Raw genomic sequence first — 25,792 nt, 5'->3', positions numbered from 1 at the left:
GGAAATAAAGGGGCGCTAAGCCTCGGCATCTGTACTGACGGGCTACCCCTGCACTTTGGAATGGTCAACCGAGGACAATATAGTTATTCTCAAAAACCAGCGTTTCACTTTTAATGACAAAAAACCTAATTAAGTCTCATTAATCAACTTGTCATTTTCATGTGATGCAGTCTTTTATTTAATATAGTCCAGTTATGTAATACTTGTATCTTCATTATATGCCAGTTATTTCCATTGTGCAGTTAGTTACTCCGGTATATTGCAGCCATTCCAAAACGTACTTGTGTATCACTAGAATCACCCCATCATTTCATATAATATGGCTATCATTCTGCATATAATGAAAAGGACTAGAAGACAAAAGATTAGACATCAATACCATGATGCGCCTCTGAAATTACTCCTTATTACCTTATTACACCCTTTATCTCAGTTCAGTTCAGTTCAATCCACTTTAATCGATTAATTAAAATCTTAAAAGTACACACAACAATTACATTCATATACACATACAAAATACAATAAATAACACTATTAAATTCATCATAAAACCAATCCTAAAAATAATTCATTGCTCAAAAAGCTAAAGTGCATAAACAGACATGGTCACATGAAGAATAACAGTCCGTGAATTCATACCATTTTCTAGTCAAGTGACAAAGTTCTACTGACTATAATCCTACCCCTCACCCTGACTGCAGCCACAAGAAAAGACGCTATACAAAAAGTTTCCCAATTATTGGATAACATTTGTAAATATAGTAAGGCGGGTTTGGCCTGAAGAAAGCCATTCTGTCTGAAAAAGGGAACCAAGAACTTCTTGCGAATCACAGAATAGTGTTTACAAAATACAAAATGTAAAGTATCTTGGATGGAGTAATTATCGCAGGAGCATAATCCAGCATCCTCAGGTTTAGACCAAGTCGGATAATCCCCCAAAATGAAGTGTATTAAATTAAATCGGAGTCTAGTCAGGAGCCAGCGATGAAATGGTTTGGTGACTATAAGCAGGTAGGGTTCTATTAACAGAGTAGTTTTTAATAGGGAATGAGCCCTTACAGAAGGTTTTTGTATTTCATTCTCTTCCCTTTCCATCGTCATTAATTTTATAAAATTACTTTTCACCCATTTCAGATCATCCTTCCTGATGTTTTCCGGATGGTCGTATAACTCCTGACGTCCCAGTTTGGCGAACATAGTTTTAACGTAAACCAACCACTTGATCTTACTAACTCTATCCAATTTGACACAATCCCCAAGTATCTCTTGGTTGAGAGTCAAATCTGAATTAAGCCAGACTCTGAGCCAGCAGAGTAACGGCGCCAAGCTCAGGGTGTCAGATAAAAATCCCAAGCCTAGTTCCTGGTGCAGAGAAAAATTAGGGGCAGATTGTGGTAATGAAAGCAGTTTCCGCAGGAAACTATTTTCCGCAACCTTAAGATCTAGTTGGGGTTTGTAACCCCAAATAGCGGAACCATAACCTGCTATGGCCAGACACTTAGAGGAGTATATTTTTAAGATGGCCTCCATTGGTCTTGCCCCCAATCGTTTCGCAAAACCTAGAACAGCAGAAGTTGATCTAATTACTGCGTTCTTTTTTAATTTTTGTTGTGGGGCCCAAGTACTCCTTTCATCAAAAACTACCCCAAGGTAGGTAAAAGAGGGGACAGACGACACTAATCCTCCATTACAGTAGAAAGTTCTTGGTTTTGTAGCTCTCCGGCCGGTTGTCAAAACATGTGATTTACCGATATTTACAATTAAGTCCAAGGACAGCATAAACTCACCAAAAGCATCTAGTAGACGCTGTTGGCCTACCGCCGTCCTAGCCAATAAGACAGCGTCATCCGCGTATAGGAGAACTGGAATTAAAGTATCTCCTACACGCGGAATATCCAAACTCGCTTTAACCAGGGTTTTGTCCAAGGCATTAATGTATAGGGTAAATAACAGGGGTGCCATAATGCACCCCTGTCTAACCCCTCTCCTATATTTAAAAGGCTTGGAACATCTGCCATCCTGGGATAACCTGATCGAGGCAGTAAGATCACGATGAAGATCTACTAAAAAGTAGACCAAAGGTGGATCCAAACCCATCTCTAGTAGAATTGTCCACAGCTTTGACCTGTTGACCAGGTCAAAAGCTGAGGACAAGTCCATGAATGCTAAGTTCAACGTACCCTCCTTAGCCATAGTATATTTCCCTATTAGCATGAAAAGGTTCAGACATTGATCCATAGTGCCTCGACCTTTACGGAAACCATATTGTAAGTTACTTATAATTTTATTATCTTCAGCCCAATCTGTAATCTTGCCTAGAATCACTTTGCCAAGTATTTTGACAGCCGAATCAATCCGGGAAATGGGTCTGTAGCACCTTGGTTCACTCCGTTGACCCTTTTTAAAAACCGGAATAATTGTCGAATGACACCAAGATGGAGGAGGCCCAATCAAAGCCACGGCGTTAAAAACATTGACCAAAATCTTTGCCCAGAAACTGGGATTATGTTTATAAACATCCGCTGGAACGTGATCTGGGCCTGGTGCTTTATTACTCGATGTGTCATTTATGGCCTTTTCTATATCATCAATGACAAATATAAGAGGTGGCAACCCTTGCTGCAAAAAGTTATTGGACTTGTAATTATTGGGATCATTAGAACCATAGATCCCTTCAAAGTGATTCAACCATTGGGCTTCTGTAACATTATTTTCCTGGCAGCTGTTATCCAAACCTGTAAAAAGAGGAGTATTTACAATTGACCAGAACTTGGCACTATCTTTTAAGACGTTAACAGATAGCAAAGCATCCCAAGTATCTGCTTTAATTTCTGATTTTCTCTTTTGGATCGCCAGTTTATATAGTTTCCTACGACTCGCTATCAGAGACCTATCTTGCGGAGAGGTTTTCAATGCTAAGATTAAAGCACTATGTGCTAACGAACAATTTTTATCAAACCATTTTTCTTTCAGTTGCACATATCCCCTAGATTTAGTAGTCAGATCTGTAGCAATCTGCGAACAGATACCCACAAAAGCTTCCAATGTAACGTCCTCCGAAGTTAAGGGGTCGTTACATAGTGATATAAGATCCCTGGTGTTCGTACATAAATCGTTAAAGAATAGAGTGGGTATCACTTTAGTCCTCTCAAGCCTCCTGTCTTGTCCCGAGTTACCAAGTTATTAGGGCCAAGTGTTCCCCTTCTCAATTCTAAAAACCCGCAGTTGCAAGCCAATTCCAACAAAACAGGGTTATGATCGCTACAGGAAGATGATATGGCATTATAGAAAATAACCTTTTCAAGAAGATTGTGAGACAGAAAAATATAGTCAATAATTGTCTCACCATTCTTGAATGTATGATAGCGATCAGAGGAGTTAGCAAAAGAGGGTTCAAAGAGATCTGTTTCGGACAAAAAAACTCTCCAGGGCAGCACCTCGAAGAGAGTGCTCAAAATGCGGGGTCTCTGAAATAGTATAAACCAAATTGTCAGATATGTGACAAAAATGATCACATAAGTGTATGTTAAAATCCCCTAAAAGCAGAATAAAACAATTAGTGGGTTGAACTCTCCTATATTCAAGTAAGAAATCATTCAATTTTTCCAAATGCTGATTAGTATCTATACTATCACTTGAATTATAGAAGTTAATCAGTAACAATTTAAAATTATTAGGGCGGCTTACTTCTAAAACCAATATATTAGTTGAATCAACCTCTAATCTTGATAATGAACCTTTGAGGTTAAGGGACAAAAGGAACATCAGTCCACCCTTCTACCAGCCTTAGATGGACGTGCCGTAGGGAGAAAAATCTATATCCATCTATCCAAAGATCGTCCCCCTTGTCCCATGTTTCCTGTAGGGCGATTATATCATATTGCTTTATGGTATTCAGCCATATGGGGTCGTGTTTCTTAGAATTAAGGCCGGCAATGTTCCATGTAATAATTTTGCAGTTTCGAGTGGAATCTTCCATACTCTCCACTGGGTCTTGGACCGTAGGAATCAAATCTACTCTGGACACCCCTATCCCTGGTGGTCAATCATTTTGATCCAACTGAGAAAGGGGAAAAAAGCTGTTAGAGGACAACAGCCCTTTATCCCTAGGAGTGGGCAATAGAGATAAATATTGTGCTGGTGATATTACTACCTTGCTCTCTCTACCTTTAGATGGTCTAATGACTCCATCTTGAGGAACAAGCCTATCCACTTGGGGAGGGATAAAAGAATCATACAGTCTCCTAGGGGGTGGATAGAAAAACCCCAGGGGCACAGCTCTAATGTCCCCACCAAGATGATCCGTTACGTTCCAGAGCAATCTTCCAGGTGTATTTTGATCATTGAAGTTAACTATGATACAATCCCCAGTGACACGTTTGGGGCCATAGCCCACCCAGCCAACTCGCCTTGCCATAATAATATTAGCAGAAATCCACGCAGGACCTGAAGAATGACGCTCACACCAATGCTTAGTTTTTCTCAATAGGGCGGCGGTAGATTCAACATCACCAGCTGGTAGAGGAGGAACCCCAACTAAAACTACCACCAGAGGAGTGGCTTCTGGTGGTAGGTTTATTATACATGTGTTGGGAGAGAACATTTTCCCCAATTGCTCTGCATTCTTGTTACATGCCTCCTTCTTACTACCCACAACTTGATTCTCGCAATTCTTATCCCCAGCCAAAAGTAATTCAACACCAGGTTTCCGTGCATTAGAAACTAAATGACTCGTTACTGCCCCTGGATTTAAATTAGCCGTAGATAAAGAATGATTCCTTTGTAGGGGACTTTCTACCAAATCAGCCTTAGAATATGTTTTCAGCCCTGGGTTTAACCGCCCACTATTCAATAAAAGACAATTCGCATCGGATTTAAATGAGTCAATCATGGAATCCAGGCCGTCACATTTGCTCCGTAGGTCCGCCACACACTTATTCATAGTGTCAATAACATCCATGGCAACATTAGTCAGTATGGCCTTTTCCACCAGATTCCGTAATGCCAATTGTATATTGTCGTCCAAACCGGGAATGGGTTTTGCTATGTTTGGTTTAGGCCCCCTTTGTTTTTTTCCGTTTTTTAAAAGTGAAGCCCGAGGTCCCTGTGTCTTAATAGCCTGATATTTGGACCCATTTACCGATTCAGTAGTAGGCACTTCCAAGATTAGGTCCCGCTCCCCCATATCAATTCCAACAATCTCCGAGGGAGCAAAGGCAGTTTCAAGACCATTATTTACAATCACCTCGGGTTCCAATGGTATAGATGGCGTTTCAACATGTAGTAAGTCCCCACCCTCTCTAGCGGTTATACCCAGCTCCCTTTCCACAACCTCAATTTCATTATTCAACACGCCCACCGCTGTAGTCAGGTAGGTGATAATAGAGGAGGAATTACGAGGAACTTTAGCATTAGAGCCCCCCTGTACCTGAGTTCCAGCCAGCTTCCTCTTGCCGATATTGCAATTGACAGGGACGTGGCCCAGCCTCCTTCTGGCTCCGACGGGCGCGGACGGGCCCACCCTTGGCCCGGGCTTTGCCCGGGCACACCCGCGCGTGTCCTGCGCTGCGGTATGCCCTCGATGGTTTTAAGGGCTCCTGGCGCCAATACAATGACGCGGATGCTGTGCGCGATGGGGCGTCTGGGAAATGGAGTCCTCGTTGTGCCGATAAGCCGTTTACCTTACGGCTCAGCAGGGGCAGGAGCAGCCGTTCCCATCACGGCAATGTCGCGTCTGGAGTCTGCCCAGCCTCGGTATCAGCCACTGTTAGGTTTGTAAGCGCGTCCCGCGCTGCGATATGCCCTCAATGGGTTTAAGGGCTCCTGGCGCCAATACAATGGCGCGGATGCTGTGCGCGATGGGGCGTCTGGGAAATGGAGTCCTCGTTGTGCCAATAAACCGTTTAACTTACGGCTCAGCAGGGGCAGGAGCAGCCGTTCCCCTCACGGCAATGTCGCGTCTGGAGTCTGCCCAGCCTCGGTATCAGCCACTGTTAGGTTTGTAAGCGCGTACCCTTTATCTTGATATCACCCCATATTACAGCCTTTGCCTTGATATTACTCCATATTACAGACTTTGTCAGGATCTGCCTCAGGTATTTCACTTCATGACTGTCTTGTGAAAGGAAACCACCATCTTATATACACGTGGATTAAGCATACAGATTTGAACTACTAAGCCCATACATGTGTGCAAGACAAAGGCTTGATTACACTACCCAGTACTACCACATGCTGCACTTACTGCTTTGCTGCAGTTCTGCTGGGATGGTGATCTTTGGGGAGCATTGCACTGCTTCCGTATGGAGGCATAAGAATCTGCATAGGCAGAATACTATGGATCTGCTAGACAGAGGTGAAGCTCTCAGCATTCTGCATCCTCTGGTCTTTCCCAGAGTCACCAAGATTCACAATTGATTTGTGCAGAACTGGGGTCTGCTGATGAAAGAAGAGATTAACGATTGACAGCATCTTACTGTCCTCGCCATGTTTCACCTTCTCCGCTCGTTGATTCGGACTGATAGGCTATCTGGCTTACTGAGCCTCTAATGAAAAGGCGAGGGAGGGTTAAGAGGGGCTTTGTCTTTGCTAAACGGGAGTGCCTTTAGGGCCCTTGGCTGTACCAAACCTGCAGGTCCTTGCCTCTTAAGGATTGAAGGAATTCAGCTTATTCTCCAGCCACCCTAATGTAGTGTGCACATAGTTGCGGCCATCAGTGTACTGACGGTGGCAAGTGATGTGTTTGGTGTCCCTCTACCCCACATGCTGTAATGGACAAGTCACCAGTGCTAGCTTTCATGGACACTGTGTGATTAAGTATATTAGACTGTTCAGGCATACTAAGCTCTTGAATAAAGTGTTACCTTGTGTCATGCAAAAAGATTTTTAAAAATCCTATTTTATGTGCTCTTTGCAAAAGTTAAAAACAATAGATAAAGTTTGTCTCTTTAATTCTTTATAAGCAGTTCCACATTATCTAGAATCCTTGCTTTGTCATCAGTGCATAATTAACTTACACATCAAAGATTTACCCCACCCAGAATATAAACCATCTTTCCTGAACAAAATCGCCTTAGTAGCCTTCCAGCTGAAAGCCCTGTCCCGACAGATCCTGGAGAAACACTATTTTGGTGTATGGCTTCGATAAAAGTCTCAAAGACTAAATGAGTCTGTTACGATTTAAACCAAAAGTGATTGGGACCCTCAGATTTAGCCGCCCATTCTATGCCCAGAATTTTAAACAGAGTTACACATTTGCTTAGAATTTCAAGCACAGTAATGGTCAATTAAGTTACCGTCTACACAACTTCAAATAACCCCAACCTTTCCTGTCCTGTTTACAGAAACCAAAAAGGTGATGATTGAAAAACTCAACATCATGCAACATCCGGTTAGGATCCACTTTAAACCATAATCCTCAACAACATTTAAAAAACCGGCTGACCCCTTTGGTGAAAGAAACAGATTCCGATATTAAAATTGCAAACTAATTCTGCAACTCTGAGCATGGCAGTCTGAAAAAAACATGTAGAATTTCTAACTCGTTATGTTGGTCAAACACTGAAATGAAAAAAGTACATAAAAAAAATGATTGGGTGGGTACAAGTCACCAGATCCACAAACTTGCCCACTCTACGAGAACCAAACCAATTAGCAGAATTACTCCCCAGGAATATGGGGTAAATATCAAAAGGAAATTTAATAGAAAAAATCGAGGAGATTGACTCGCATACTTTAATCCAGAAGCGTGAGATGTTCGGACAAAGAAAAAAGGAGTGCATTAATGAGCCAGGGTTATGTTGACAGGACTAGCAATTAGGGGGTAGATCTAAGCCATACTTGGAGAGAGACAAAATAATTTGGAGTTAAAAATAATCTATGGTAAAAGTAATAAAGGGTCAGAGTGGTACTTGCATTACAAGAGGTATGATGTAAACGTGCCCAAATGGAGTCCCATGTGCGAGTAGAAAGGGTATGCTGCAACTCTGATTCCCATAAGAGTCGACCTTGGTTTTGGGACGGTTAGGAGTGAAAAAATGGAGATATTTGTAAATGTGAGAAGCCCGGGTTGAGGAAGAGGTGGGTAAAGGTTCTGGCATTGGGTTTGAAGAAGAGGGGCAAGATTTAGAGAGGGAACAGAATTGGTTAGTTAAGAGCAACCGCAGAGAGTGATATCTAAGTAGTGAAGAGACAGGTAAGTCGAACTTAGATTGAACCCGGTGAGTCTAAGAATATCTGCAGAGGAGTATGAGATTTACGCTTAATTGGATGATAGGTAGAAATAAAGTTAGAAATTGTTGGATAATTAAAGGAACGAGGAGAGTGAGTAAAATTAGCTAACAAATAAAAAGGGAACGGGTGAATGAAAGATTCCTTCAATTTGTGCCAGACCGGGGTGGAAATTCCCTCCGAGGAAGAAAGGTATGGCAGCATTTGACAAATTAAAAAAGGAGTGATATTGTCGGAAATTGGGAAAGTGAACACCTCCCCGATCTTTAGGGGCAGACAAGAGAATTAAAGAAATGCAGGCCTTCTGACCATTCCAGAGAAATTTACTCAAAACTCCATTAAGGGTCTTAAAAATTTTTAACGGAAGTCTCACTGGTAACATAGACAAATTAATAACAGGGAGCAGCATCATCTTGATTGTATCCAATCTACCCACCAAGATAAGAAAAGTGGGGACCATTTACTTATCATGTTATTTACTCTTAAAAGAACCTCTTCTAAATTAAATTGAATAGTTTTTGCAATAGAAGAAGAATTATTAATTCCCAAACAGGTGATACTGCTGGTATTCAGACAATATTTATTGAGCAGAAGCACTTCTGATTTGGAGAAATTTAATTTGTACCCGGATATGTAGGCATAAGAAGAAAGAAGATCTGAAAAAGCAGGTGTAGAGGGATCCGAAATATATAACATAATGTCATCTGCATAGGCAGTAAATTTGATTTCAATGGTCTTATGTTTGAAGCCGCGAAAGATGGGATAGTGGCACAAGGAATAAAGAAAAGACTCAAGGGAAAGAATAAAAAGTAAGGGTGAAAGAGGACAACCCTGTCGAGTGCCTCGTTTTAAAGGGAAATAAGAAGATTGGCAGCCATTAGCAAATACGGAGGTTAATGGGGGAAGAATATAACCAATTTATAAGGGCCAAAACCATGCCATTTAAGGGCGTGCATCATAAAAAGCCAGTGAACGCGGTCAAAAGCTTTCTCCGCGTCCAGGGTTATGGCAGCAATAGGAGAGGAGCATTTAGATGCTAAATGAATGATATTAAGAAAAGTTCTGGAATTGTCAGCTATAGTCCTCCCCTGAACAAACCCCTTTTGTTCAGAACCGACCAACTGCGGGAGTAGCTAATTAATACGATGGGCTAATATCTTGGCAAAAAATTTACAATCTAAGTTAATCAAAATATGGGGTGATAGTTAGCACATAAAGAAGGATCCTTGTCTTTTTTTGGAATTAAATAAATCATAGCCACACGAAAGGAGCCGCGAGCCTCACTATGAGAAGAAAAATATCGTAAAAGATGCGGCAGGAGAATGTGAGAAAAGCAAGAGTAGAATTCAGCGGTAAAACCCTCCGGGCCAGGGTCCTTATCTTTGGGTAACTTGGAAAGAGAAGACTTAATCTCAGAAAGGGATATATCGTTATATAAAATAGAGCAATCTGGAAGAGGGAAAGAGCGAGGAGGCAATGAATCAAAAAAGGAGTCTAACGCATTGTCAGAAGGAGAAGACTCAGTGGTATATAGGGTCTTATAGAAGTCTGTAAAGCATCTCAATATCTCTTCATCCTTAAAGTGATGAACGCCGCTGTCATCAGTAATTTTGACTATTCTAGATCTTTGGAACTTAATCTTCAAGTAATTCGCCAACAGTTTACCTGCTCTATTACGGTCACCGTAAAATTTGGAATACCTTTTTAATAATGTCCCAGAGGCTTCCTCCGTGGATTTCCTATTAAAATCTAGTTTAGCTTGAACCAAATTTTTAAGAGTATCAGCATTGTTAGAAGAAAAATATGCGTGCTCCAGTTTCTTAATGGAGCATAACGTAGAGGCAGAATCCTTACGAAGTTGCTTCTTTTTACTAGCTACATAGTCGATGATGAAGCCTCTAGCAGTCGCCTTAAAGGCATCCCATATAATGTAGAAGGGCCTATCAGTATTAGCATTAAGGAGAAAAATTCTGAGACGAAGTCATTAAAGCGACCAATAAGCGAAGAATCTTTAAGAAGATAGTTAAAGCGCCAACGACGGGGTTTAGAGGGTAAATAAGGGAGATCTAAGTTGATAAGGACAGGGGCGTCATCGGAAATCAGAATGGAGCCAATCTCAGCGTGTAGTAGAGTGGGAAGAAGGTGAGGACTCAAGAAAATATAGTCAATTCTGGAAGTAGAATTATGGGTCGGGGAGTAAAAAGTGAATTCTAAACTGTCGGGTTGAGTATTCTCCAAGCATCGATCAAGCCTCTCGAATATAGTATGAACAAAGGTCTTTTGCATTTTATTAGGGATGTATTTAGAGGAGGATTTCTTATCTGTAAACGGATCTAAGACTTGATTGCCATCTCCCCCCCACTACAAGATTAGAGTCGGAGCATGAGTGAAGGGTTTGTGACATGGATAGCCAGAATTGAGAGTCTATACCTGTGGGACCGTAAATGTTGAGGAGAGAAATATGGAATCAGTTAATGAGTGTGGAGAAGAAGCCAACGTCCTTCAGCATCTCTCTTCGCCTTCCACAGTAAGGGAGAGGGACTTATGAAATAAAATAACCACTCCGTTTTACCTGTCCTTAGAAGGGGATCTATAAACACTACCAACCCACTGTTTAAGAGAATGAACATCTTTGTCATTAAGGTGAGTTTCTTGTAACATTGCAATTTTACATTGTAATTTGGAAAGATGTGCAAGTACCCTTTGCTTCTTAACCGGGTTACATAAACCTTTTACATTCGATGAAATAATTCGGATATTATCAGTCATTGAGAAATGAGCGAGACCGTAATCAAAAACATAAGCATAAACATTACAAAGTAGAGAAGAATCAAATAATCGATAAACAGCAATCAAATTCAATAGGATAGTAGCACTGAAGCAAAATCAGATAAGAATAAAAAAGGATATAAAAGTGAGAGTGAGGAGTAAAAAGAGGAGAAAAAAATAAGAGAGAAGGAAAGTACGAACAAAGAGATAGGCATAGGGCCCAAAGGCAAAGAAAAGAAGGTAGAGAAGAAGAAATATACAAAGAGAAAAAGGGAAAAAAAAGAAAGGGTAGAAGAGGAAATAGGTAATAGACAAAGAGAGGCTGACGAAAAGCCAAGGGGTTTCAGTCAAGAAGAGAGGGATGGATATCCAAATTAAGAAAGGTAATGAGGGGAAGCGGGGAGCCGCAGAAAGGGGACAGACTGCCGAGCCGGCGAGTAATCCGGGAAAACAAACAGGACTGAAAGATGAAGAAATAAATATGAGAAAATAGGAGCATAATATGAAATAAGACAAAAAGGGAGACCAACTACATATTGACTACTTAATTACTTAAAACGAACATGAAATGAACAAGCAGCGACGCTAGGGATAAGATATAAAATGTTAACACTTACCAGACGTGAGGGTAACTATGAACAATAAGGTTGAGATCAAAAGGCAGGGGATAGGGGAAACAGGAAACCTATGGGGAGTAGGTCGATACAGAAGGAACAAACATCTGTAGAGAAATACACAAAAAACGATAATATGAAATGGCTTCCGGGAGGCAAACAAACCACACCGATCTAGAAAAAACGGCACTAACAAACGATGACCAACAACTCAGAGAGCATAGTACAAGGCAGAGCCAGAGAATGATGTTCAAGATCTTCCAAAGTCCATTTCGTCTCCTTTATGGCAAGAAATAAAATGTCTTGGATCTTCAGGACGATCAAAAGAGTAGGACCTCTCTTTGTATGTGACTTTGAAGAAACAGGGGTGTACTAAGCCGTATCTAGTGTTCATGGATCTAAGAGCTCGGCGGAGAGCGAGAAATTCCTTGCGTCAGGCAGCAGTAGCACAAGCCACATCTTGAGAGAAGAAAACCTTTTGACAAGACCATAGCATCTGCTTTCTTAGCTTAGCCGCTGACAAGACCATTAGTAGTTCAGTGTATTCCAAAAATAGGACAATTATCCCTCTGGGACGATTGACAGAAGAGGGAGAAGTTGAAGTGCCACCTTTGGAACCAATGCGATGAGCACGCTGTAGGTTGAGAGAGGTGCCCTCCTTTAGTCCAACAATTTTGGGAATGTGTATTTTCAAGAAGCGAGCATATCGTATCCCTCCTCTCCCTCAGGAATACCAAAAATACATTGATTGTTACATCTATTGCGGTTTTCAAGTCTTCCGTTTGCATCTTGAGGAGGGCAATCTCTTTAGACATGGCAGCAACTTGAGGGATCACATCCGGAGTATCGCTAACCCTCAGCTCCACAGCCGAAACTCTTGAATCGAAATTAGACCATTCCTCATCCCACTTCTGAAGTGCAGTGTAAGTTTCGATCACAAAGGTTTAAGCAACCTTATCCCTTCCATGAGGTCTTCCATTGTAATGGGGACTTGATGGGAGAGTTGGGTTCCTTCTTCTGACACTTGGGGGGGGGGGGGGGGGAGGGAGGGAGGAGCAGCAGGGTTGGAATCTTTACGAAGGGTAGCCATGGTTGCTGAAGTAGTTTTCGGTCCATATGAGTAGGAGGGCTCCATGTAAATAGAAGTGTTGATAAAAAGGAGATATTCGGAGCTAGGCAGCGTATATGAGTAGGATAAGACATCAATCAAACAAAAAGTAACCACCAGCACCCCATCAAGTACCTTTAAATTTGACCGATATTGTAGAAGAGCCTTGAATTCTAATGTGATAATCTCAGGGGAGATTAGAGGAGCACATACATCCAGGCAAAGTAATTATTTCAACAGTCCCACATCGAATAAAAACAGCTGGTATCTTGCTGCAAGCCCATGACAAAAACATACTCCCACCTCTCCATACAAAAAGGAGGCGCTCCAAATTAAAAAGAACAACATTGGCGTCTTGAAAAAACGCACCGCGTTGGCATCGGTAGGCAGTAAGGAGAAATAGTGTCATGCTGAGGAAAAAATGAAGCGGAACCAAGCTAGCGTGAAATGAGCGCAAGGAAGAAAAGACCGGTCACACGAAAAAGCTTGGTTCAATCAATCAAAATTCTTTTGCAGGAAAGAGACCTAATAGTGGAGCGTATAAAATAGCAGGAAGACAATGTGCATAAAACTGCAGCAGAGGCACCAAACCTAGTGGAGGATAAAGTCTTGTACCGTATTCCAGTGTACAAAGGTGTCCTCTGAAACCATTGACTTGGAGTATTTTACAGCCATGGAGGAGTTAAATCACAGATGTAGCCAGCAAGGAAGGCCACAACTGGAGTCACTACACAGCGAGGGAAAAGGTGGTCTCCTACCAACCGCCAGCGTGTGGTGGCGAAAGTAGAAGGAAAATTCCAGAATTAGCACTGCAGTAGACCAAAGCGCTCCCAAGGCATAGCAGCCGCGGCGTCAAAGGAACCACGCCACGGGTAGTTCAGGGAGGCCTGTGGTGAAGGGAAGCGTCCCGCCGAGGACACAATGGCGGGTGCTACCGGCAGAAGTTGAGGAGAAGGTGGCGTGGGGGAAAACAGGTAGAAAATAAGCTGAAAAATAGGAAAAAAGAACAGCTGCTGGTGCCCCCAGGTCTGCTTCATAGATGCCTCACTCCATGTTTCTCCAAGACGAGAGAAAACGGCTCTGGCGATGAAAGGGATCCCGTTCAGGACAAGGAGCCTCAACCGAGCGCGGCCATCTTGAAGCGGCTCAAGCCACGCCCCCCCACCTATTGCGTATCTTAAGGTGTTACCGAACTGTAGATCGCCATTGTGTATCTTAAGTTGTAGCCGAACTACTGGCGAGGTTTGCAGTGCCACTGGTGAAGGTGTCGTCCGATGCGATCTACTACTTTCCTTCTCCTCAGAGGATCCCGGATATTCGGGAGATGATTCTGAGCCTTATGCATCCTGTTAGTGCCACAAGCCGGTTGCCTTTGCTCCAACATTAAAGGAGCCTTCCTTCCTGGTCGTGTGAGGATCCTCCCACTGGTTCACCCAGATCAGCACAGTGCTATTACTCATGCCCCATGGAGATGTTACACAAACAGTACTATTAATTCTTAGCCTTTGTTCTGCTGATTTTTATATATATTTTCTTCAAATAAGGAGGTTAACGTATTTTAAGCAGTAAAGCAATAAATATTGGCTAGAGTGCTTGTTTCCTATGTCGATGAACTTGACTGTTGTAACATAAATAATAAATAAATCTGTATTTGTAAAGCGCGAACTACTCACCCTTATGGGTCTCAAGGTGCTGGGGGCCATCGTGGAAATTAGATGAGCTATTGCCCAGAGTCACATAGTGCTGAGCTGAGATGCTGCCGCAGCCGGGGATCAAACCATGAACCCTGTGCTCCGAAGTCAGCTGCCCTGGCCGCTGCACCACACCTCTCCACATGAAGTAAACAAAATGTTTCCACACTGTTGGCAATGATAAGCTAGATTTACAGCATGTTTTTATAACAAGCAGTGCACACAGATAGGCATCCTGAAAAATTGTCTGAAACCGCCATTTTGTCTAAGTTTCACCACGATTTCCATTCAAATTTTTGTTAATAACAAAAATAACACAAAAGCCAAATATACAATAGAATTTCTTTTAGTAAGAGATGCCCACGCATACAACTTTTGAAAAATGCCCAAATCCTGACATGTCATGGTGTTGATGCCTTGCACTTCTGCCTTCCAGTTAACATGCAAACATTGTTACTGAAGTTTGCATTCATTGTAACCATCAAATTGTGTCTGATTCTTTTACACTTTAGAAAACAAATTCTTTTGGCATTAACTATTGGTGTTTCTTTCTTTTTTTAATGTGGCAAAGTATTTTGCTTCGACCCCTCCCCTTGCTGGTTGTAATTCATCCTGCCACCTTATACCCATTCCAAATCAATCTGCTGCTCCTCTCCCAGGCTGCACTTTCTAGCCTTTACCTCTCTGCCTCTGTGTTTCCCACCCTGCAGCTGTCTTCCTCATACCTTTCCCTAGCCGCACCTCTCAGCTCGTATTTCACCCTGCCTGTAACCTTCCCTGCCCACTGGCACATCTCCAACCTGCCCGTACCTCTTCCTGCATTTACATACCCTGCCCTCATCTCTCAGCCTGCACCTCTTGCAACCCGCACCTCTGCGAACAAATGCATCTCACAGACTGCAAATAGTGATCACCTCTCACAGCTTTCGTGTCTGTCCACACGTCTTCTTACCTGCTTCTCCCTCCCTGCTTCTACCTCTTGATTCCTTCCTTTCTCGGTCTGCACTCAGTCCTCCTGCTGCCCGCACCTCACCCCAGTGGATCAGTTTCCAACCTGCAGCTCTACTTAACTTTGTCTCCTCACACCTCCACACGCTTGCATCTTTCCCCAACTGAACCACTCCTAGAAAGTACCTCTCCCTGCCTGCACATACTTTTACTTTCCCATATCTATGCACATACATTATTAAGCACTGCTTTCCTTTTTTTGTACGTTCTCTGAACCACCGTTCTACAAGTTTCCCACAAGCCTACCACAATTGTGGTTTTGGGGCTTGAGAGGCTTAGGGTTTTAATCTCCTGGTTATTCCAGAGAGATGCCCCTCGGCATCAAGCTGTTCAGACATCCTGTTACCTTTTGTTTATGCTTGCTGTTGAAAGAATATAGAGGCTTGACGCTCCTCTAGTGATTTTGGTGTTCTCTTCCAACCTTACAAGTAGGCTTTCTGTCCACTGGTTTGCTTTTGGTCCTATTTGTTTCCACTTAAAGAAGCCACTGGGCTGATACATATCATAAAAACACTTCTCAGTTTTGGGCGCATCTGATTTTCCTAAATCTCACCATAGCTCTTTAAAAAGTGTGTAAGCACGTATAAAGTACGTTCGTTCCGCAAAAGTTCCATGTGCAAATAGAACTGGTCTTAAAACCCATATCTTTTCAATAAGATTAACACAAAGATACATACATTAAGACCATTTCATATTCGTTAAAACAGTTCATCTTGGGGCAACTCTAGATAACATCGCAATATATGTCTACATGTCTCAATTCATAAAACAACACTTCTCAATCATGGGCATATGTGGTTTTCCTAGATCTCATCATTGCTCTTAAAGTGAGTAACCACGACTAAAGTGCGTTCTTTCTGCAGAAGTTGCATGTGCAAATGTGCAATTCGAGCTTGTCTAAAACACATATCTTTTAACTAGGATTTAAGATAAAGGCGCCTGGGGCATGTAAAATATTTACATAAAAAGACGAAGTGTAAAATATCATGTGGAGACCTATTGTCACAGCCACATGGCCCTCTATCCTTGGTTCGCGCTACGAAACCGAGCGGGGAGGCCACTAAATGATGAAACTGGTTAAATCTAAAACACGTTATTAAGAAACTATCATAGACACTAGTTAGAATAGTGAGGTAATGCACTAATCCCACTACAGATTTGACTAGGACGTGTGCTCTAACTTTTGGCTTAGTCAATTCCTTTCCCTCTCGCTCCACACTTTCTTTATTGAAGAATAGATCATTTATTAATTTTTTATACTTTTTCTTCAATATTCTATAATTTGTGAAGATGTCTATTCTTCCTAGACTACTGAGTGTTTCTTTAATATATCCTAGCCAGGGTATTTTAAGGGCATGATCCCATGAGATGCAGTCCAAAATTACAGCTTGATTAAAGGAGGCCTCCTCATTGGACCAAATATTCACCCAACAAAGCAGAGGCTTGACTGCGACTAAGTCGGACACATACCTCACCCAGAGTTCATGAACAGAGTAAGCTGGGGTGCCCTGCCAAACTTTTAACACCTGTCTCAAATATTTATTGTGCGTTGTCTGCACTTCCACCATTGCTTTGTGCCCCCAAATCTCACTCCCATACACGGCCTTGGATATACAAATTGATTGGTATAATTTTTAAAATCACCCCAGGCGACCATGTACCTAATCTATGTGCAAACAAAATTTGCAATGGCTCCCAATGCCTTCTTCGTGTCTATCACCTTCTCCACTATCGGAGTGTTCCAATTTAGTTTAGAATCGAAAGTGACCCCAAGATATTTAAACGCTGGGACTTTGGCTATACTAAAAGAGCCTGCCTTATAGGTTTTTGAACTCTTCCCCCGATAACCCATTTCCATCACAAACGATTTGGCATAATTAGGGGACAAGTCCAGCCCATTAACAAAGGAGACAAACCCATCAATCAAGACTTGCAGTGCTCTTGTGGTGCGTGCTATGAGCACCGCATTGTCTGCGTACAGCAGTACTGGGACCGGTCTAGTGCCTATTCTCGGGGTATCAGCCTACAATGAAATCAGTTCTGCTTCCAACCCATTGATATACAGCATGAATAAAAAAGGGACTAGAATACAACCTTGGCTCACCCCTCTTGAACAGTTAAAACTATCTGTGAGATCCCCCCTTTTGTGTAAAGTGTACCGTAGCTGAGGTGTGGGCATATAAAGACATCAGGACATTTATTTTTGATCACTCTACTCCTATTTCATCGAACAGAGACCATAAGTTACTGCGGTTCACCCTATCATACACAGCAGTTAGATCCATGAAGCCTAAATAAATGGATCCCACTTTGGCGATTGTGTAATTTGCTGTCAGCAAATAGAGGTTCAAACATTGGCCCACTGTCGATTTACCTGCTCGAAAGCCGTATTGGACCTCCGAGAATTCTATTTTTGTCTGCCCACTCCACAAGCCTATTTAGTATGACCCGGCCCATCATCTTAATGGTTGAGTCCATCAGCGATAAGGGTCGGTAACAATTGGGGTTATCCCTATGACCCTTCTTATATATAGATACAATAGTGGCAGTAGACCAAGACTGGGGCATGTCAGTTAACACTGCGACATTCAGAACCCTAGTTTAAATTGGATCCCGCTCCTCGATGTTTCATCTAAACAGGGCAGGGGGGATTCCATCTGGGCCCGGGACCTTATTGTTGGTCAGTCCCTCTATACCTGTTATCACCTCTTCTAACTGAAAATGTATATGGGAATCACATGGGAGGGGCTCATGCTTTATTACAGTGATCTCCCTTCCAAAGAAGCCAGTGGGCTGCCATCTGCACTTGGAGTATGCAGTGGCATTACTGGCCTGCTGATCAACTACAATGCTGATTGCCCCTCCAAAATATATCCCAGTCTTTTCTATTTCCTCTGATCCTGGTATAAGTCCATCTCCAATCTGAAACTATTCTGTTTTTCCAGTTGGTTTGAAGCTAACCGGGGCTGAATGAGGAATCTTGTTTCTCTTCAGTCAGTTACTGTGTCTGTTAGATAAGGATTCACACTAGAAGCATAGCTTGCTGAATTAAGTTGAATAAAATGCATTTTTTGTGGTAGATGCCATTGTCCGTGAGCTAGATGCTAACTCTGATCACAAATAGTGTCTCAGAGTAAAAATTAAAAAGGCACTAGACTTGGGGACTGAAAGTCTGCTGCCTTTAAAATTGTTCTTATTAGAGCCAAATAATTTGCTTTTAAATTCAATTGTTACTAAATTTGTCTCTGGTGGCTTTATTAAAATGCACCAAATTAAGATGATGTGCAGCAAACGCCGAAATACTAGAGTCCAACCGAGATAAATGGTTTCATCACACGTAAGTGGCTAGTTTGTTTTTTGTTTCCTCATGAGGTCATCTGTGTGCCACATGCACTGAGTTAAGGGGCTCAGTAATTTAAACATATGCACACTAGAGTAACACAGGTCTCAGGAGATAGGAACAAGGCATTTGGATTCCTAGAGTGAACTAGCAGTTGCAGGACTCTTTCAATATAACAATACATCTAAATTACCTCATGACATTAGACTGGAGTGGTGTACCAAGCGGAGTGGTTGGACAGCTTCTGTAGTAAAAAGGCTGAAAAATGTCTCGAACATAGGTTCACAGAAGAGGAACTCACAACACTTTATCCATGCAAAAAAGAAAACACACGTCTCCAAGAAAGAAAACTTGAAGCGAGTGTCTATGTAGAGTCTGTGTTTTAGAGTTAAAAATTTCTGGACTGAATGTGCCTGCTGACCTAGCCTACTGATATACTGTTTTTGTAATAAAGTTTAATGTAATTGCTAATTTTCATTCATGTATGGATAAAGTTTTAATGACTGGGCCATAAATCTTGATGCAAAAGCTAACAATAGGTTCTTGTTGTTTTGTAGCACTTGCCAAGACACTGAAATTAGGAAGAGAACTGTTGGAGAACATCTCAATACTTCACCCCAAACAAATGAGATTGGGAAGTCTGAAATTTTAGATGAGGACGAAGAAGGTCCAAGATCGAATTGGAAGCCATTTATAGCGAATATCTGCTTGTTCACTGTATTCACCGCTGGAGCCTACCTCTGCTACAGGGTTTGTTTTCATTAATGGACTTGTCGGAGGAATTTGATTGTACAGTGAATCTTGCCGTTTGACCAGTTTGTAATAAAGTGCTTGATGGCTAAAAAGGAAAGAAGAACAGAATTGAAGACTTCGTGCATTGCCTCGGGAAGGCAGAACCAAGGTTGAAAAGCTGGAACTTTGATAGGATTAATAAGAAAAATCAATGCACTAGGGTTTAAATTATCCCTGTGGTCCCAAGAACATAAAATTCTTATCTCAGGGCCTTACAATATTCAGGAGTAAGCAGAGAAAATGCCAAATACGTTGTTTTCTAACGATCTTGTTGAATTACAACACATTGTTGTTTTTAACCTTCTCAAACAAAACAAGCTTGTCTTTTTCTTTGTTACAGTTCGGATGAAATTGGGCACAGAAGTAAAATCTGCTGGCTCTTTCCAGGTGTTGTAACCAAATATGATTTTATTATTATTTTAGTCCCCTCCCAGTCTACCTCCGAACACCTTTAACTCTACCTACTTGTCTTCAGAAGGTACGGGACTTGACGGGGGATGTCTTGAGAGGGTCCTCTTTTCTGTATTTTCATTAAGTCTGAAACTTCACCATGTCTGCTCTGTAGGCAGTGCCTGTGGTAGTCCTACATTTAGTTCTGATCTTGCAAGAACTCTCTTGTGAATTTTTTTCTCAAATGTATACAACCTGTGAAAACAGGTGTCTGAATGTACTTATAGTAACCCAAGAATTGTTTTCAGATCGTCCATGAGTGATTTTCTTACACTATACTTGCACATTCGCCTGCATACATTGTACTGTTTGTTGCAAATCATGGGTGCAGGAAAAACATGGAACAAAAACATATCCACCAGCATTTTATAAGTTTTGCTTTGTGTTCTGGTGACCAACACATGATGGCAGTGGTTGGTGTATTTTTTTTTTTTTTGGAGGGGATGGGGATGATTGGGAGTATTTGTACAATCCTGTACTCTTACGTATGTATAGAATGTATATATATTTGTGTATGTGTTTGTGTATGTATATTTATACCCTTATGAGCAGTGAGATGTGACTGTTGCCCTTACTGCTAAAAAGTGGGTGCATACTTACAAAAGGTAGAATTTCGAGTTTGTAATGCCATCCAGCTGTTACTGGTTTGTTGTGAAGTTGAAATTGACTCTACTATTTAGCACCCTGTAAAAACTCTTTACACATCAGGGGGCACTACTGCTTTCTGTAAGCTTTTATTCCACATGTTTTTCTGAACTTAGCCATTCATTCTCCCTCATACTCTTCTTTTGGAGAGTTGACGCAGCCAGGGTCTCTTCATGTTTTGGAGAACCCAGTGAGGGTTCCTTAAAATGAATAATAGAAAAATAAAGGTTGCTGTTAGTGTTCCATTTTTGTTTGTTCATCCTGTTGTAACCCACTCCACTCCATGTATCATGCCCTTGCTGCTGTCATTCTCCTTTTAGCATTGCCTCCCCTCACCTGAAGGAAGAGGCTCATTGCAGTGGAGTGAGCTGCACAAGCTCTACTAGAGAAGAACCAATGGACATGTACCGACCCGTTTTTCTCAATGCATGTTCCTTTTTGCTGTCTTTGTACCACAAACGCATCTCTTGCGGCACTGTATTTGAATTAAGAAAGGTATTTGCATGAAAATGGAGCAGTTAAGGAGGACAAATATGTTTGAATCCACATTGTGTAACTAGAAGATTGTAGACCATAGGGGGCCAAGAACTTTGAATGGATATGTCATCAAAGGACATTGTGCAAATATTGTGCTACATAAGGAGATGTGTATTTTTATTTGTATTCTTTTTTGTGCTGGAACATAGACTGCACAGGTAATTTCAATAAACGCTCATAGTCTTGTCACCTTTTAAATAAACCTACCATGCCCATATTTCCAGTCCACCAGAAACTAAACTCAAAGTTGTTTAGTGCAACGTCACAAACTGGGATCTACATCAAGATAGGCTGAATGTTATAAGCTTTAAAAATCCAAACAGTATGCACCGTAGTCAAAGTATATCGACCAGATTCCTACTTTGATGAAAATGTTCCTCACAGCTGGGTGAGTAATATTGTCTGCATTGGATAAAGAACCTCTTGCTTCAGTCTATGAAACCGCTGGTGGACAAGCTCAGCTTATTTGTGGGGGTTCAAATGTTTTGCCTCATACAACGTGGAAAAATTAATTCTGAAAGGAGCTGGGGTGGGGTTAAAGCTAGCTTTAGGAAGTAAAGAGAAGTGGCAGTGGCCTTCATACACGACCTTAACTTCAGTATAGAATGTATAACGCTCAAAGTATGTGCTCCCTGTGGTTCTCATTTGCAGCTCACATATAAATCGGCGTGTTAACTTCATGACATCTGTTGCAATTGAAATAGAACAATGTCCAATATGGTTTCTGTAGATTTTCTTCTCCAAAGCGAAGGCTTCCAATCAGCTGTCATTGGCTCTGATGGACATTGGTGCTAGTAAATCAGCACTGTTACTTTAGGCTTTTGCTCCGTTTGCCAAAACTTCTCATTCCTTCCAACGCTTTAAAGTAAATCATTTTCACCTTTTGTGACGACACCCTCCTAACATGTAAAATACAAGTGTTGACAATGTTTTGAATTCTCTTAATCTGAGGTGTAAAAGGTTAACAACTGCCCCTTTCAAGACATTTAAAAACAAAAAAAGTAGATTATTTGATTTATTTATATTTCATGGTTTACTTAGCACCCACCAGAACTAAAGGGACTGGTGCCACTGTAAAGAGGTGATAGTTTAAAAAAAAAATCACAAAAAGCTTACATTAATCAACATTACCAAAAATAAACTTTGCATATTTCTGATTCCCGGGCAAAATCTGAAAGGAAAAGGCTGCAGTTCCATAATTTAGGGCTTAATTTAGTGTTTTGCAGCAATGCCTCATTCATAGATGTGACAGATATCACATCTCTGTTTTTTACGAGTGCTTTATATACGAATGGTGGATTGGATATCTGGCACTTTTGCGATAAGGTACAAGTCCATCAAACTCTAAATCTGGCTCTTATGCTGCGAGTTAGGCTTCCTAGGCAGCAAGAAGCCCAGTGGAATGAAATATGCTATTAGACTGATTTTTGGTGACATTCCCTGACTGCTGGCTTTTTAGTCAAGATTTTAGTACGTCTTTGTTTACTTCTTCATGACCAATTTAAAGCGCATACACAGGTAGATATTACAGGACTTTCTTTTAATGATCTATAGTAGCTCCAAAATGTTTCTTCCGGTGCATAGGGGTCATACATGTTTCACACTAGTTTTTTGATTTATTTACTGCCAAAGCTTGGTAATGTAGTTTGAAAAACGTTAGGCCAAAAACAGATGTTGCGTACAGCGGCTAATTGAGAATAAACGTCTATCACAGCTATAGTGACCTAAATAGAGACAAAGTGTTTGGTTCCAATATTACTTAACACAGCTGAAATTATTTATAATTGAATAATTGCATGAACCCACAATGCAAATAATTTACTGGTCCATTGCTATATAGTGACAAGCTGCACCTGCTTCCTTTCATCTAGACTGATCAAACTGTGCATTAAACATTTTTATTGTCCTAAGGTCAATTTAGCTCATTTGTCTTAATATATAGACAACAAATAAAACATATATATATATATATATAGATATAGATATAGATATATATATATATATATAGATATATATATATAGATATATAGATCAAAATGTATTTGTGTTGTAAAGCTGTTTCTTTCTCAGTACTAGGGTGCGAAATCTGGGTGGTATTGTCATACTTTACTGCTGCATATATTGTAAGTAGTATCACAAAGAGTTAAATGATATGTGAAACTCTTCTGCGCAAGATGGAAAGACAATATTGTGTTAACTAATTGTGCCTGTAGCTTGTCAAGTTAGTCCAAAGATTAAGTAAGAAAGGGAGTGGTCTGATTTTCTTTTTTTGCTTTTTCACAAAAATATACATTATAATTTATTCGGCATTGCCTTTTTTTTTTTTTTTGCGTTGTACTGCAGTTTGCTTTCTTCAGTACTGTTCTTTCATCTTATTTCCACCATCTGGGCATTCCTTTTGACAAAAGTGTCTCATTTAGCATTGTTCTAAATAACCAGTGTCTATAGTTGGTCCTTGGAGCTGGAGCCATGCCTTATTTTCCCGATATTCGCAAAACATATGCCTATTTATTTACAGTTACTCTATATTGAATTTATTCACAATGTCAGACCTTGAAAACCGGGTCAGTTGTTTGGACTACACATTTGTTGTACACAACACTAATTTATGCATCCAGTGACTAGAAAACAAATTATGAAATTTATTTCTGTAACATGTCTACAGCTTTTTTTTAGTTGCATGCATTCAAGATGTTTGTGATCTGCCACTACCTCCATTTTCAACCCAACTATATTTTATGACGTACTCCAGTGAGTAATCTGCCTCTACATATTTCTGCTTTCTTAACTAGAAATCTGCAATATACTGAAACGTCAGGTTATAAATGTAAATTGATAGCTGTGCCCTCCACACCACAGTCAACTGCGGTATACCGTTTTTTTGTGGGGGGTTTTTTGACAGAAGACAATGTGATTGTTTTACCTGAGGAACTACCCGCCCGAACAGTCTTCTTGATTTTTTTTTTTTTTGCCTTCCTAGTCTCCACCCTTTATCAGTTCCATACTGTCTTTTTCTTTCTGAAGGAACGTTTATTTGCTGAGTGCTGTTCTTTGTGTAACCTAACCACCTACAACATTGTCGTCTTCTTCTCCACTGGTAAGCTTTCATGTGCATAGCTTGCCGAAATTGTGCTGTACAGACTTTTGTCATTTGAAGGGATGTTTTTTACCTTTTGGGTTTGAACTTCCGTGGTTTATGAACCATTATCCTCGCACTCAGCGCGGGCTACTGAAGCAGAAGGACACGCTCTCCTCTCAGGTTCCAGGTTTTCACTCAGTGCCCTGGTCTCATCTTAACTTAATTAATCGGCCCAGAGCGCCGCCTCTGACAATCCAACTGTTCTTCCTATATCGAGCAATTCATTCCTGATACCAAATTTTAATCATGCGCTCCTGTGAACCACACCGCAGAGGCTTGCAGGCCCTTGCCCCAATTGATGCTGTCTTAATCGCCTAAATACCTAATTCAGCCTGCTCACTACTATATGTCCTGAAGATGATCTCGACTAATTGAGATCCAAATGCCGTCGACCCCCTACAACATGAACTCCTTTTACTCTGTAAAAATTTACTGAGTTCTTACTATTGTTGTCAATGCGATGCCTTTATTTTAATATCACCCTCACTTTTCAAGTCACGCTTATTGTCACTTATTGTGTGAGCACCTGAATACTATTTTTTTGGAAATAAATACCTGTCATAAACTGACCTACATGTCCCTTTGTATATTGCTTACCGCTCCCTTAAAATAACTTCCTACTCTTAAACGTAGTGTTTCTCCCCCTTAGACCTTAGGCCACACCAGAACCATTGTTTTCCTAAAACTTATGAACCATTTCTAACATTGTTAAAACTGTCTGTGGAACCATTTAGTAACTGTCATCTCATTGTCCATGTGTATATTTTCTTTTTTAACCGATTCTATGGACTTGAACTTTAAACCATGCAGTTACTTTGTCTGGATCTGTTTTTTTGCCTTCTATTCGCTAGCTTGATGTAGTCAATTCAATCGCAGTAACCCTGCAGATTTCACTACAAGTAGTTGAGTTATTTTCTTCTTTGTTTGGGCTCTAGCCGAAGGGGAGTGCCTTTGTACATGTTACAACAGTTTTGTCACCAAAGCAGTTTTGGCTCCTACTAACAGTTCACCTTCTGTAACCAATAAAACCAACAATCGCTGACTTGTTTTCACATATTTGGGCCTCATCGTTGTGGTGGTGCTTGAGACTGTAAGCAGGGTGAGCAAGTTGTCCACATCTAAACGGACAGACTGCTCTTAGACTTGGAGGAGAATTATATGGTCGAAATTCTTGAGGTAATGCTCTGCAATCTCTGAAAATAATACTGGCAGGAGTTACACCACCTTTGGGTGTGCCAAAACCTTTTGTTCTCTGTTTTAAGGAATGTTTTTCACTGAGATGTGTTGGGTTAGCTGTTGCTCAAATACTTCGTTTATAGCTGTGACTGCTCACCCTGGAAGGATGTTCGCTTCTTCTTTTGCTGTGTTTGTACAGCTCTTTAAGCTAGATCTTCTTGGCACTTCCATTACATCTCACAGTCTAAACCAAAGGAATGAGTAATATTTAAATGCTTTAAATGCCCCTATCTA

General features: G+C 41.0%; 1 protein-coding gene across 1 annotated transcript in view; it reads left to right on the top strand.

Moving 5' to 3' along the window:
- The window catches only part of PTPN1 (protein tyrosine phosphatase non-receptor type 1), a 350,095-nt gene extending 328,710 nt beyond the window's left edge, over positions 1 to 21,385 (top strand). The window contains exon 9 of the mRNA XM_085619150.1: positions 19,317 to 21,385. Coding sequence (XP_085475276.1) covers positions 19,317 to 19,524 — 208 coding nt within the window. The 3' untranslated portion in view covers positions 19,525 to 21,385. The remainder of the gene's footprint in view (positions 1 to 19,316) is intronic.
- Positions 21,386 to 25,792: the final 4,407 nt, after the last annotated feature.

This window comes from Triturus cristatus, chromosome 7, assembly GCF_964204655.1.
Source record: "Triturus cristatus chromosome 7, aTriCri1.1, whole genome shotgun sequence".
Lineage (NCBI taxonomy): Eukaryota > Metazoa > Chordata > Amphibia > Caudata > Salamandridae > Triturus > Triturus cristatus.
Note: the sequence above shows the minus strand (reverse complement) of the source record. Positions and strands in the feature narration are given on the sequence as shown.